Here is a 15,535-nt window from a genome sequence, read left to right on the forward strand (position 1 = left end):
GTTTTTTTTTGGTGTGTCTAGTGTCAGTTAGGGTATGTATTTATGTATGTCTCTCGGTATGTCTTATGTGGGGGGGGGGGGGTGGAAGGGGCTTTCAGCCGCCTCCTCCACGGAGAGGCGACTTTTTCCTCCCTCGCAGCCTAACATCATGGATTGGAGCGGCCTTTCCCGGCGTCGGGCCCGGAGCATCGGCAGCAGGCGCAGCATGGACTTTACATGCTAAGCGGGCAAACCCTTGCCGGGGGTCGCCAGAGAGGAGTGCTCCAAATGCTGGCCTAGTGTCGTTGACATCATGGGACTGTGGTCTGTGGAGCTTCTAGCCGCAGGAGCGGCGTGGACTTACCATCCGGAGCCCGAGATCCCTCGCTAGGGATCGCCGGAGAAGAGCTCTGACCGCCGGCCCGCGGCCGATAACATCCTGAAGCCGCGGAGTATGTCCAAGCCGCGTAGTGTGTTTCACCGTCCCGATGTCAGAGTTTTGAACATCCCGACCAGGGCCTGTACACCTGTAGCGGCGACTACAGGGGGTCTGTGGCTATCCGCCACAGTGAGGAATGTTGCGGTGGATGTTTGTGTTAAATTTTATTGTGTATTGTATTGGTTTAAGTGTATCGCTGCTGGCAAATTTATTTCACTGCATGTAATGTGCATGTGACGAATAAAATTGACTTTGACTTTGCACGGCATGTTGGCATGGCATGATGAGAATATTGCAAACCCTGTCCACAAAATGGCTGAAAGATTCAACAGGTAACCCACACCCACAGGCTTAGTCAACAGCCATATCTTTTAATAAAAGCATACCTAATTCTTGATGGAAGCTTAATATAATCTCAGACAAACACACTTTCATGCAGAGAATGTCTAGGAAGGAACTGCAGATGCTGGTTTAAACTGAAGATAGACACAAAATGCTGGAGTAACTCAGCGGGACAGACAACATTTCTGGAGGGAAGGAATGGGTGAGGTTTTGGGTTGAGACCTTTCTTCAGACTCAGGGGAAAGGGAAACGAGAGATACAAACGGTGATGTAAAGGGATATAGAACAAATGAATGAAAGGTATGCAAAAAAGTAACGATGATAAAGGAAACGGGCCATTGTTGGCTGTGTGCTAGGTGAGAACAGGTACAGACAATGAGACTCAACAAGAAGACTTTGAAGTAGGTGGGGGAGGGAGAGAGAGAGGGAATGCAGGGTTATTTGAAGTCCGAGACTGGGTTGTAAGCTGCCCAAACGAAATATGAGGTGTTGTTCCTCCAGTTTGCGTTTGAGCCTCACTCTGACAATGGAGGAGGCCGAGGACAGAAAGGCCAGTGTGGGGATGGGAAGGGGAATTAAAGTGTTTGGCAACCGGGAGATCAGGTAGACCCAGGCGGGATGAGCAAAGGTGAAATGCAGAGAAATGTGAATGGATGGAAGATTTGCCCAAACCTCCTTTCCAAATGATCTCACACAAGCAAAACTCAACGATATCAGTCGCAAGCCAATGATGGCCCTTAATTCGAGTTATCAATTCTGCTTCCATCCTCCCATTCCACTGGAATGTCAGATGCAATACTTTGAGAAAATGTTAAGAGGTACTTACCCTATAGAATGATATGGCTTTCTCTCTGGCCTTTGAACCATTAAAAAACACATCTCCGGCGGCTTCTAAAATTTTCATTGCAAACTCCAGACTTTCTGTGTTCATGGCAGCCTCTTGGGCAACCTTAAATTTGTGATTACAATTTGATGCACAAAATGATTATACAAAGCAAATTGCAAGACATTGACGAGAAATGTCCTCACATTCAAGTTTGGCTACTCGACTAAGTCACAAGAATGAATTGTATCATCGTTATTGATCAAACACTGGGAATGAATCATCATCATGTTTCCCTTCTCAGTCTCCGCATTGCTAATAATAGTAACTTCAAATTTGGACCAACTATATGAGAAAACATATATTTCTGCTGAGGGTTCAAGCTGAATTTCTTTTTACCTGGATGTACACGTCCACCAGTTCATTCTTTTCCAGAATATAATATATCTTCCCAGCCTGCAGCCAAGCATAAGTCTCCTCCTCTTTTTTCTTCAGATCAATAAAGATCCTAAGACTCTGTTTGGTGTACTCCAATGCTGTTCTGAACGCCCTGAATTTTAAGAGAAAGACTTCACTGGGTAGCTGGGGATGATGCATAAAAATAGACATAAAAATCAACAAAAGACAATAGGTGCAGGAGTAGGCCATTCAGCTCTTTGAGCCAGCACCACCATTCATTGTGATCGTGGCTGATCATCCACAATCAGTACCCCGTTTCTGCCTTCTCCCCATATCCCTCGTCTCTGCTATCTTTAAGAGCTCTATCTAACTCTAAAAGGAGATGATACTGACCATGCTTTCCTGGGCCTTGTACGCAGCACACAATTCAATATATTTTCATAGGGTGCTGAGGAAACTCAACGGGTTGGCCAGCATCCATGAGGGAAATGGACAGTTGACGTTTTAGGGCAGACCCTTCACTTGGATTCACAGTCTCTTGTGTCTCCTCCAACACATGCAGTCTCAGTCCAGGTAACGCTCCTGATCTGAAATGTCGACTGTCCATTTCCCTGCTCAGATCCTAACTGACCAGCTTGGTTTCACCAGCAGATTGCTCCTTTAGTTTGTTTGGACAAACAGCGTGGAAACAGGCCCTTTGGCCCACCGAGACCACGCTGACCATCGATCACCTATTCACACCAGTTCTATGTTATCCCACTTTTTCCTACACATTCCCCACACGAGGGGAAACTCAGGGAGGCTGATTAACCGGCACATTATTCCCTGAAAAATAATGTTTACTTCCTACAAAAACTAGGAAGAGGATCTTTTTGGCATTCACTGCATCCAAGGCTCAAATTAATCCAATTCGCTTCAATCACTTCACCCCTTTTCCAAAAAATGAACAGACCATGACCATATCTGTGATCATTATACTACCTCCATCGGTAGAGCATGTGACCCTTAACCTGTTCACTGCCAAGTTTTGTTTTCCACTGTTGGCCATGGCCAGACTATACTTGGGGGTGACACTGACCAGGTTCATCTCAGGGTTATGGGTAAAGGGCAACACAGAGAAAGAGCAGTAGAATTGCTGCCTTACAGCACCGGGTTCGATCCTGACTACAGGTGCTGTCTGTCCAGAGTGTATGCGTTCTCCCTGTGAGCACATGGGTTTTCTCCGGTTACCTCCTGCACTCCAAAGATGTGCAGATTTGTAGGTTAATTGGCTTCTGGACATTGTCCCTTGTGTGTAGGATAGAACTATTGTACAGGTGATCGCTGATCGGCGTGGACTTGCTGGGCCCGTTTCTACACTGTATAAACTAAACTAAATCTCGCACAATAACACAGTGTTTGAGTGAAGGGTGAAGGATACAATTCAACAAGATTACACCAAGTGCAAAACAGACTTTGCCCTTCAACTCGCAAGTTGCAAAGCTAATTAACTGCTCAAAAACACTGGGGCATTTAATTAATTAGTCAGTCATAGTGTGATACAATGTGGAAACAGGCCCTTTTGGCCCAACTTGCCCATACCGGCCAACGTGACCCAGCTGCACTAGTCATGTCCCTCCAAACCTGTCCTATCCATGTACCTGTCTAACTGTTTCTTAAACATTGGGATAGTCCTAGCCTCAACTACCTCCTCTGGCAGCTTGTTCCATACACCCACCACCCTTTGTGTGAAAAAGTTACCCCTCAGATTCCTATTAAAACTTTTCCCCTTCACCTTGAACCTATGTCCTCTGGTCCTCGATTCACCTAATCTCGGCAAATGACTCTGTGCATCTACCCAATCTATTCTTCGCATGATTTTAGAAACATCTATAAGATCACCCTTCATCCTCCTGTCCTCCAAAGAAAAGAGTCCAAGCCTGCTCAACCTCTCCCTATAGCTCACACCCTCTAGTCCTGGCAACGTCCTTGTAAATTTTCTCCGTACCCTTTACAGCTTAACAACATCTTCACTATAAAAGGGTGCCCAGAACTGAACACAATACTCTAAATGCAGTCTTACCAATGACTTATACAACTGCAACATGACCTCCCAACTTCTATACTCAATACTCTGACTGATGAAGGCCAATGTGCCCAAAGCCTTTTTGACCACCTTTCTACCTGCGACTCCACCTTCAAGGAACCATGCACCTGTACTCCTAGATCCCTCTGCTCTACAACACTCCCCAGAGCCCTACCATTCACCGTGTAGGCTCTGCACACGTTAGATGTCCCAAAATGCAACACCTCACATTTCTCTGTATTAAATCCCACCAACCATTCCCCAGCCCACCTGGCCAATTGATCAAGATCCCGCAGCAATTTTTCACAACCATCTTCACTGCCTGCAAAACCGCCCACTTTTGTATCATCTGCCAACTTGCTGATCTTGTCGTGTATGTTCTCATCCACATCATTGATATAGATGACAAACAGTGACGGGCCCAGCACCAAACCCTGAGGCACACCACTAGTCACAGGCCTCCAGTCCGAGAAGCTACCTTCCACCCTCACCCTCTGCTTCCTTCCATGGAGCCACTTTTCTCTCCATGAGTTCAAATTCAATTTTATGTCTTTACCTTTCAGTTCCCAAGTTGAGGTACAGTTGACTGGTGTTTTGTAGAACATGGCCCTCGAGTTCCTTGTTGGCCAACTTACGGGCAAGGTAAAGCAGAAATTCATTGTAGACGATACACTGGGCCTCATTTGGTAGGATCGAACTGTAAAATTGGCACAGCAACTGAGTAACTTGTACTTGGCCTGAATTTAAAAAAAGAAACATTTAAACAATAATTACATGTGCTATTTGAAGCACAGTCACGGCATGACTAAATAAATATAATTTATGATAGAATCAGACAATCTGTCCTTCAAAAATAATTTCTCTAGTTCACTGCTTTAATCAAAATTAGATTTTTTAGAAATGTATTTGGGCAACATTGAGTAACAAGTAATTTAGCTGCAGGGATCAATAACCTGAAACAATTTATTTGAATTGGCAGGCGACTCGAAGTGTACTAAAACAGTATTGTACATGAAGCAGGGTCATACAATGGAAACAAGGAACTGCAGGTGCTGAAGTAACTCAGTGGGCCAGGCAGCATCTCGGGAGAACATTGGATAGACAACTTTTTGGGTCGGGACTCTTCATCAGACTGATTGTGGTGGGGTGTGGGGGTGGGGGGGGGGGGGGGGGGGGGGGGGGGGGGGTATGTAGAAAGCTGGAAGAGAGCTGAGGGCAAGACAAAGGTGGAAACATAGAAAATAGGTGCAGGAGGAGGACATTTGGCCCTTCAAGCCAGCACCGCCATTCATTGTGATCATGGCTGATTGTCCCCTATCAATATCCCGTGCCTGCCTTCTCCCCATATCCCTTGACTCCACTAGCCACTAGAGCTCTATCTAACTCTCTCTTAAATCCATCCAGTGATTTGGCCTCCACTGCCCTCTGTGGCAGGGAATTCCATAAATTCACAACATCTTCACTTACCTTTTATGACCTTGTAAACACCATGAAAAAAATCACTCTCTTACAAATAGTCAAGTACTTACTTTCAATAAGATTTGCTTTCAATGCAATCAGAAGTGCACATTCATAACAAAATATCCCATTTTCTTGCAATTCTTGATCAATATAATGGTGTCCCAGCATAATTAGAACCTGGATAAGATTTTCATCGGATTGTGGACTTTGCGATTCAAAGAAAAGATGAACGGATTTTAAAAGTAAATGTTCAGAAAGTTGACTAATCTTTGACCAAAGGCAAAGCAAACCAAAGTTTGCATGGGCAATGGCTTGGTTAAGTATCTTTTCTGAATTCAAGGAGATCAAAACAGCTGCAATGTAGCTTTTCAAAGCTTCCTTGACATTTTTCATTTTTCTCATTGAGATCGCTATCATATTGTAAACAACTCCCCGTTGCACCGAACAATTCAGGACGGAGGTGGATTCCAGTAGAATATTTAACAATTCAATGGCTTTTGTAGGTTGGCTATTCAGAATGTGCAACCATGCAAGAGAAATGAGTGCATTAATAACCTCCTCAACACTAGCAGTAGCTCCAATGTTAATGGCCATTTCCATATAGTGAATTGCTTTCTCGTATTTTCCATGAAGTTTATACATTTTCGACAAGCTGAGGCAAATGGTTGGACTAATGTTGCCCTTATCAAGGCTGTTTGCTGCAGAGAGTGCCCGCTGGAGGCAAGGAGCCACCTGTGTTGGAATCATTGGTGTCTCTCCACCCACTTTACAGGCCCTTTTCATTATAAAGTTAGTGCATTTCAACCAATCCATTAATGTTCTTGTGGGCTGTAAACATGAACGCTTCACACAACTTATAGCAAGATTTGGTAGACATTCTTGATAATACAGTGATCCAAGAGTAAAATAAAAGTCTAAAGAGGTCCCATGTTCCAACTCCGTGGCATTTCTCAAGAACTGTAGCCTTTCAACGAAGGGCAGCCCTTCTTCATACTGTTTAAGCTTTAGATGAAATTTTGCCAAAAGGAAGCATGCTCTTGCTTCAGCAAGTCTATTTTCTGTAAGCACTGCCTTCTTCAAAATGTATCTCAGTATCTCAGCTTCTGTGTCCGAGGAGCTGATGTAGTTGGGGATACCCATGAGCAAGACTGCAATCTTCCCAAAAAGGGCAGAGTATTTCTCCTGGTTCTTCTGTTTCAAGTAGATGGCAACAAGGTTGGTGTACACAGCAATTAGGAGAAACAGGTCGGTGAAACATCCACTCATCAGGCATTGGGCCTCTTCAAAGTAAACTCTTGCCTGCGAGAACTTGAAGTTCTGGGCGCACATTCTGCCCAGGAGAAAAGCGAGCCTCGTTTGAGCCCACTGCATCTGTCGCTTTCTTGCTGCTTCCCGGGCCACCTCAAGATATCGAATCAATCCCTTCACTTCATGGTAGCCAGAAAAAGTGGATGTGAGGAAAGAAAAACTGGAGTCATAAAGGTTTTCAAAGTCCTTGCAGAATTCTTGATTATCCAAGAAGACCAATAAAGGATGAAGCATTTCAGTGTTGTCTAGGACTTGCGAGTTACCAACATGAAACGGTGGTGACTCATGTGGCCTTTCAAATTCTGGTGCATCCTTTCGATTGTATGCTATAGGATCTTGTCCAATCGCTTCCCTCTCTTTCTCTGATTGCACGCACTCTCTCCCCTTAAACCTGCACACATCTTCATTCAGCTTGGCTTTCAAGGCTGCAATGTCCAGTTTACTTGGAGTATGGTCGGCTCCTGTAAGGTAGAAATGGTTTATTTGTCTGGAGTAACAGAATCAAACGGTAGTATTACAAGGCAAATAAATAAAACAGCTGATTCCAGCAAAGGTATAAACAGTTCAGGCACGTGCCGTCAGGGTCAGCAAGGTAGGCACTGCCAACCCCCGATTAAAATTATAACCTAGTAAATACTAAATATAAATAGTAAATGCATGGGAGAATTATGCCTATCTAAGAGATCGATCTCTTAGGTAGGCATAATTCTCCGTGCCTTTCATCCGCAGCGCTTGTAACACGGGAGCTCTGTGCAGCCCATGTGCCGTCAGTGCTGCCTGAAGCTGTCACTTTCAAGCGGGGCTGAAGGCAGCTGAAATTCTGCCTTTGCAGCACTGCCCAGGCACAGCAGCCTACTGCGCATGCGCGAGTTTCTTGGCGGGGTTTTCAAATATGGATTGGCATTATGTTAAGTGTATCTTAGAAAACAGGGAGAGAAGAATGGAGCTCGTGTATCAATGATGTGGTAAGTACATTTCTTGGTGATGTTTTTAAATACTGTATTTCCCGGGGTGTGGGGGTGTGGGGGGGAGAGCTCCTTTCACAGCGTTTGGAGGAGTCTGGCCCGGGGTAAAGTTGCGGGGAGGGCACGAATATTGTGAAGGAGGGGATCTGGATAATGCCACTTGCGATGCTGCTTGCACGGAGCCGTGCAATGCCACCGCATTGAGGCCGGGGGGTGGGGGGGGAAGAAGCAGCTCGGGTGGCTGTGAGCAAAGATACTAGCTCCTCTAGGATCTTTGGCTGTGAGCAGTGGCCGTGCCGTGCTGGGCCAGACAGCGTAACCGGCCACCACCTCAGTGCCTCCTGCCGGCCCGGGTTCACCTCTGGCAGCTCTCGGTCTAAAAACCTCTCTCCTGCCGCTCGCTGGCCTCACTCATGTCCTTAAATTCCGACAGCGCGATTGAGGTTACTCGGCTGTGGGAATTTAAGGATTTGCAGGAAGCGACTGACATGAGCGAGTGACAGGTGAGAGGTGTTCAGACGGAGAGCACTGCCAAAGGTGAGCGGGCCGGCAGAAGGTGCTGAAGTGGCGGCCAGTTCTGCTGTCAGGTCCCGGCGGCCGCTCGCAGCTCCCCGAGCTGCTTCTATCCCTGGCTACAGTGCGTGACTTTGCGCCCGGAGAGCTGCGGCAGCGAGTGAGTGAGTTACTGGCATTATCCACGACCCCCTCCTTCTCAACACTCCTGCCCTCCCCACAACTTTACCCCTGGCACAGACTCTCCACACGCTATGAAAGGATCTCTACCCCCAATTGGCCCCTTGAACAAGTGTCTTTCAATAAGATGACAACTGATTCAGCTTTTCCCTGTACTCCCGTTTTTCCCCACCATCTCCCCACCATCTCTTCACCTGAAGGTGGTTGCCTGAGGTTGCAGAAGGTTACAGGTCATGGAATGTAAGACATTCCACTACCTGCATCCCTCGGCAACCACCTTTAACTAGCATCGCTACCGGCTTCGACTAAAAAAATTACCGATTTTAAAAACTGCAACCTATTTTTAGTCGCGGCCGGTTTTGAATTTTTTGAAAAAATCGCTGGAACATAGAAGAAGCGGAAACCACTTTCGACCGTTAGGGAGACTGACAAAAAGCTCCGGGAACCTCCGGGAATTGCACGGAAACCTTGGGTGGGGCGCAAAGTCTCCAGAGGTTTCCGTTCAGGTTTCCTAAGTGGGACAGGGGCATAAGTGATGGCATCCTCTCTATAATTCTTAACAAAATCTTTGGCTGCATCACATTCATTTTGACACCAAGACAGAACAAGAATGGAGTTCCTCTGGTCATCATCTTCTAACCCACCAACCTCTGCATTCAACAGATCATTCTCCACAATTTCCTTCACCCTTAAGAAGATTCCGCCACAAGACATATCTTCCCCTCTCCTTTTCTTCTGGCATTTAGCATTTATCAAGAACCATTGGCTTCCTGGTCCTCTGTAGCATTTCAACCATCCAATGCCCTTCACTCAACCACAAACTACTGCACTTTCCCTTGTGAGACTTGTCCTTTGATTTCTTCCCCTTCTCGCCATCCAGGGACCCAAACAGTACATCCATCCGTAGCTACAATTCTCTTGCACTTCTTCCAATCGTGTGTACTGCATTCAGTGTTCGTAATGTGGTCTCCTCTGCACTGGAGAAACCAAATATACAGTGGATAAACGTTTTGCAGAGCAGCTGCCTTCAGTCCACAGGGGTGACTCTGAGCTTTCTACTGCCTGTCCCTATAATTGCCCCTCCGTCTCCAAATCTGCCTCATATACGATCAAAGAGGGGTGGGGGGGGTCAAGGAAAGAGCGTTCACGTCACGGCTTCCACCAAACTTTCCACCACAGCGCACACAAGAAGCGCAAAACGCAATTGTATGCAGATGCCAAGAAGTGTGTTCAGCTCTGGCTGAACAATTCTAATCTTGTGATGTGGACTTGATAAGAAGTTTCAATGGAAGCTCAAGGGCAGCTTCCCATTTCCCAACTGGGGATGTTGTGCCTTCTGGACTCCATATTGAATTTCACTTAAAATAATTTGATATCTGGATCTGTATCAGTCATTTACTGGTAATATTAAGATGGAGTCACCAGAATCTACAAATGTTGGAATCTTGAGTGAAAAAAACTGCTGAAAAAATTATAGGTCTACGGAAGACAGCATCACCATTGCTGTGGAGGACCATCATCTACCACAACCAGAAAGCAGTATTGAACTACTATCTACATCTTTGGTGACCCTCGGACTATCCTTGCTCGGACTTTGCTGGCTTTACCTTGTACTAAGCGTTGCTCCCTTTCCAAGTATCTATACACTGTGAATGGCACGATTATAATCATGTATTATCTTTCTGCTGACTGGTTGGCACACAACAAAAGCGTTTCACTGTACCACGGTACACGTGATAATAAACTAAGAGGGCCACGCAGCATCTGTGGAAGGAATGGGCAGATCATGTTTCAGGTTGGGACCCTTCTTCAGACTGATGGAGGTGGGGGGGGGGGGGGGGGGGGGGGGGGGGGGGGGGGGTAGCTGGAAGAGAGAGATGGAGGTGAGGCAAATCATGGAAAGTTTTTTTTGGTTTATTGTCACATGTACGGAGGTACAGTGAAAAGCTTTTTGTTGTGTGCGAACTAGTTTGCAGCAAAACAATACATGATTACAATCAATCCGTTTACAGTGTATAGATATATAATAAGGGAATAATGTTTAGTGCATGGTAAAGTCCAATCAAGGATAATCTGAGGGACATCAAAAAAAGTAGATAGCATTTCAGGTGATGGGGGTGATTGGAGATGGGTGGTGTGACAAAGGCAAGAGGTGAAAATGAGACAACGAGTGTCTTCAGATAAGGAAAGCTACAAAATATAAAGGCCTGGAGAGAAAAGTTGGAATCGGAGTGGGACGGGTGGTGAAATAGTTTGGAATCAGGAGATTCGGTAGGCCTTGGTGGATAGAAACATAGAAAATAGGTACAGGAGTAGGCCATTCGGCCCTTCGAGCCTGCACCACCATTCAATATGATCATGGCTGATCATCCAACTCAGTATCCTGTACCTGCCTTCTCTCCATACCCCCTGATCCCTTTAGCCACAAGGGCCACATCAAACTCCCTCTTAAATATAGCCAATGAACTGGCCTCAACTACCTTCTGTGGCAGAGAATTCCAGAGATTCACCACTCTCTGTGTGAAAAATGTTTTCCTGATCTCGGTCCTAAAAGATTTCCCCCTTATCCTTAAACTGTGACCCCTTGTTCTGGACTTCCCCAACATCGGCAACAATCTTCCTACATCTAGCCTGTCCAACCCCTTAAGAATTTTGTAAGTTTCTATAAGATTCCCCCTCAATCCTCTAAATTCTAGCGAGTACAAACCGAGTCTATCCAGTCTTTCTTCATATGAAAGTCCTGACATCCCAGGAATCAGTCTGGTGAACCTTCTCTGTACTCCCTCTATGGCAAGAATGTCTTTCCTCAGATTAGGAGACCAAAACTGTACGCAATACTCCAGGTGTGTTCTCACCAAGACCCTGTACAACTGCAGTAGAACCTCCCTGCTCCTATACTCAAATCCTTTTGCTATGAATGCTAACATACCATTCGCCTTCTTCACTGCCTGCTGCACCTGCATGCCTACTTTTAATGACTGGTGTACCATGACACCCAGGTCTCGTTGCATCTCCCCTTTTTCTAATCGGCCACCATTCAGATAATAGTCTACTTTCCTGTTTTTGCCACCAAAGTGGATAACCTCACATTTATCCACATTATACTGCATCTGCAATGCATTTGCCCATTCACCCAGCCTATCCATATAACCATATAACAATTACAGCACGGAAACAGGCCATCTCGGCCCTACAAGTCCATGCCGAACAAATTTTTTATTTTATTTTTTATTTATTTATTTTTTTCCCCCCTTAGTCCCACCTGCCTGCACTCCTACCATAACCCTCCATTCCCTTCTCATCCATAGGCCTATCCAATTTATTTTTAAATGATACCAATGAACCTGCCTCCACCACTTCCACTGGAAGCTCATTCCACACCGCTACCACTCTCTGAGTAAAGAAGTTCCCCCTCATATTACCCCTAAACTTCTATCCCTTAATTCTGAAGTCATGTCCTCTTGTTTGAATCTTCCCTATTCTCAAAGGGAAAAGCTTGTCCACATCAACTCTGTCTATCCCTCTCATCATTTTAAAGACCTCTATCAAGTCCCCCCTTAACCTTCTGCGCTCCAGAGAATAAAGACCTAACTTATTCAACCTCTCTCTGTAACTTAGTTGTTGAAACCCAGGCAACATTCTAGTAAATCTCCTCTGTACTCTCTCTATTTTGTTGACATCCTTCCTATAATTGGGCGACCAAAATTGTACACCATACTCCAGATTTGGTCTCGCCAATGCCTTGTACAATTTTAACATTACATCCCAGCTTCTATACTCTATACTATTCCATCCAAGTCACCTTGCAGCCTCCGAGCATTCTCCTCACAGCAAACACTCCTCACAGCTAGCACAGCTTCGTGTCATCTGCAAACTTGGAGATGTTGCATTCAATTCCCTCGTCCAAATCATTAATATATATCGTAAATAGCTGGGGTCCCAGAACTGAGCTTTGTGGTACCCCACTAGTCACTGCCTGTCATTGTGAAAAGGACCCGTATACTCCTACTCTTTGCTTCTTGTCTGCCAGCCAGTTCTCTATCCACATCAATACTGAACCCCCAATACCGTGTGCTTTAAGTTAGTATACTAATCTCTTATGTGGGACCTTGTCGAAAGCCTTCTGAAAGTCCAGATATAACACATCCACTGGTTCTCCCTTATCCACTCTACTAGTTACATCCTCGAAAAATTCTATAAGATTCGTCAGACATGATTTACCTTTTATAAATCCATGCTCACTTTGTCCAATGATTTCACCACTTTCCAAATGTGCTGCTATCCCATCTTTAATAACTGATTCTAGCAGTTTCCCCACTACCGACGTTAGACTAACTGGTCTAATTCCCCGTTTTCTCTCTCCCTCCCTTTTTAAAAAGTGGGGTTATATTAGCTACCCTCCAATCCTCAGGAACTACTCCAGAATCTAAAGAGTTTTGAAAAATTATCACTAATGCATCCACTATTTCTGGGGCTACTTCCTTAAGTACTTTGGGATGCAGCCTATCTGGCCCTGGGGATTTATCGGCCTTTAATCCATTCATTTTACCTAACACCACTTCCTGGCTAACCTGGATTTCACTCAGTTCCTCCATCTCATTTGAACCCTGGTCCCCTGCTATTTCCGGCAGATTATTTATGTCTTCCTTAGAAGACAGAACCAAAGTAGTTATTCAATTTGTTTGCCATGTCCTTGTTCCCCATGATCAATTCACCTGTTTCTGACTGCAAGGGACCTACATTTGTTTTAACTAATCTTTTTGTCTTCACATATCTATAAAAGCTTTTGCAGTCAGTTTTTATGTTCCCTGCCAGTTTTCTTTCATAATCTATGTTCCCTTTCCTAATTAAGCCCTTTGTCCTCCTCTGCTGGTCTCTGAATTTCTCCCAGTCCACTGGTTGGCTGCTTTTTCTGGCTAATTTGTACGCTTCATCTTTTGTTTTGATACTATCCCTGATTTTCCTTGTTATCCACGGATGCACTACCTTCCCTGATTTATTTTTTTGCCAAACTGGGATGAACAATTGTTGTAGTTCATCCATGCAGTGTTTAAATGCCTTCCATTGCATATCCACCATCAACCCATTAAGAATCAATTGCCAGTCTATCTTGGCCATTTCACATCTCATACCCTCAAAGTTACCTTTCTTTAAGTTCAGAACCCTTGTTTCTGAATTAACAATGTCACTCTCCATCCTAATGAAGAACTCAACCATATTATGGTCACTCTTGCCCAAGGGGCCACGCACAACAAGACTGCTAACTAACCCTTCCTCATTACTCAACACCCAATCTAGAATCGCCTGCTCTCTCGTTGGTTCCTCTACATGTTGGTTCAGAAAACTATCCCGCATACATTCCAAGAAATCCTCTTCCTCAGCACCCTTGCCAATTTGATTCACCCAATCTATATATAGATTGAAGTCACCCATTATAACTGTTTTACCTTTATTGCACGCATTTCTAATTTCCTGTTTGATGCCATCCCCAACTCCACTACTACTGTTAGGTGGCCTGTACACAACTCCCACTAGCGTTTTCTGCCACTTAGTGTTTCGCAGCTCTACCCATATCGATTCCACGTCCTCCAAGCTAATGTCCTTCCTTTCTATTGTGTTAATCTGCTCTCTAACCAGCAACGCTACCCCACCTCCTTTCCCTTTCTGTTTATCCCTCCTGAATATTGAATATCCCTGGATGTTCAGCTCCCTGCCTTGGTCACCCTGGAGCCATGTCTCTGTGATCCCAACTATATCATAGTCATTAATAGCTATCTGCACATTCAACTCATCCACCTTATTACAAATGCTCCTTGCATTGAGACACAAAGCCTTCAGGCTTGTTTTTACAACACTCTTACCCCTTATACAATTATGTTGAAAAGTGTCCGTTTTTGATTTTTGCCCTGGATTTGTCTACCTGCCACTTTTACTTTTTACCTTGCTACCTATTGCTTCTACCCTCCTTTTACACCCCTGTCTCTACGCTCACACATTTAAGAAACCCTTTCCCTTTAACTCCATCCTCAACTATCACATTCGACACCCCACCCCCCTTATTCAGTTTAAAACCACCCCTGTAGCAGTGGCAAACCTGCCTGCCAGAATGCTGGTCCCCCACCTGTTAAGATGCAATCCGTCCCTTTTGTACAGTGCCCTCTTACTCCAAAACAGATCCCAGTGATCTAAGAATCTAAATCCCTGCCCCGTGCACCAGTTCCCCAGCCACACATTCAGGTCCCGTATCTCCCTGTTCCTGCTCTTGCCAGCACGGGGAACTGGAAGCAAACCGGAGATAACAACCCTGGAGGTCCTGCTTTTCAGCATTTTTCCAAGCTCTCTAAAGTCACGCTGTAGAATATTCATCCCCTTCCTTCTGACATCGTTTGTGCCGACATGCACTACCACGGATGGGGCACAAGCGTTTGATGCCAGGTCTGGCTTGGTCTCGCTGATGTAAAGAAAGCCACATCGGAAGCATCAAATGCAAAAGACAAGGTTACAAGCGGTGCAGCTGCCCCATTGTCTCAACTGGAAGGCCTACCGGGGTTACTGAATGCATGTTTATTTTAGGTAGACAAAAATGCTGGAGAAACTCAGCGGCTGAGGGAGCATCTATGGAGAGAAGGAATAGGTGACATTTCGGATTGAGACCCTTCTTCAGACTGATGTGGAGGTGGGGGGCGGGGGGGGGGGGGGGGGGGGGGGGAGGGGGAGGGGGGGGGGGGAGAAGAAGAAAGGAAGAGGCAAAGACAGTGGGCTGTGGGAGAGCTGGGAAGGTGAGGGGAAGGAGGGAGAAAGCAAGGTCTACCTGAAATTGGAGAAGTCAATGCTCATACCGCTGGGGCACCTAGGCAATTTTAGCTTAGTTTAGAGATACAGTGTGGAATACAGGCCCTTCGGCCCACTGAGTCCGCACCGACCAGCGGTCCCCACACATTATTACTATCCTACATACACTAGGGACAACTTACATTCATAGCAAGTCAATTAACCTACAAACCTGTACGTCTTTCGAGTGTGGGAGGAAACCGAAGATCTCTGAGAAATCCCACACGGTC

At 45.5% G+C, this 15,535-nt stretch overlaps 1 protein-coding gene across 1 annotated transcript in view; it reads right to left on the reverse strand.

Annotated features, from left to right (window-relative positions):
- Positions 1-15,535, reverse strand: part of LOC129702788 (SH3 domain and tetratricopeptide repeat-containing protein 1) — a 72,514-nt gene that overhangs the window by 15,944 nt on the left and 41,035 nt on the right. The window contains exons 10-13 of the mRNA XM_055644769.1: positions 5,577-7,277; positions 4,604-4,784; positions 1,983-2,133; positions 1,587-1,709 (exon numbers count right to left, since the gene is read on the reverse strand). Of these exons, the coding sequence (XP_055500744.1) occupies positions 1,587-1,709; positions 1,983-2,133; positions 4,604-4,784; positions 5,577-7,277 (2,156 nt within the window). The remainder of the gene's footprint in view (positions 1-1,586; positions 1,710-1,982; positions 2,134-4,603; positions 4,785-5,576; positions 7,278-15,535) is intronic.

Source organism: Leucoraja erinacea, chromosome 1, assembly GCF_028641065.1.
Source record: "Leucoraja erinacea ecotype New England chromosome 1, Leri_hhj_1, whole genome shotgun sequence".
In the NCBI taxonomy this organism is placed as follows: Eukaryota; Metazoa; Chordata; class Chondrichthyes; order Rajiformes; family Rajidae; genus Leucoraja; species Leucoraja erinaceus.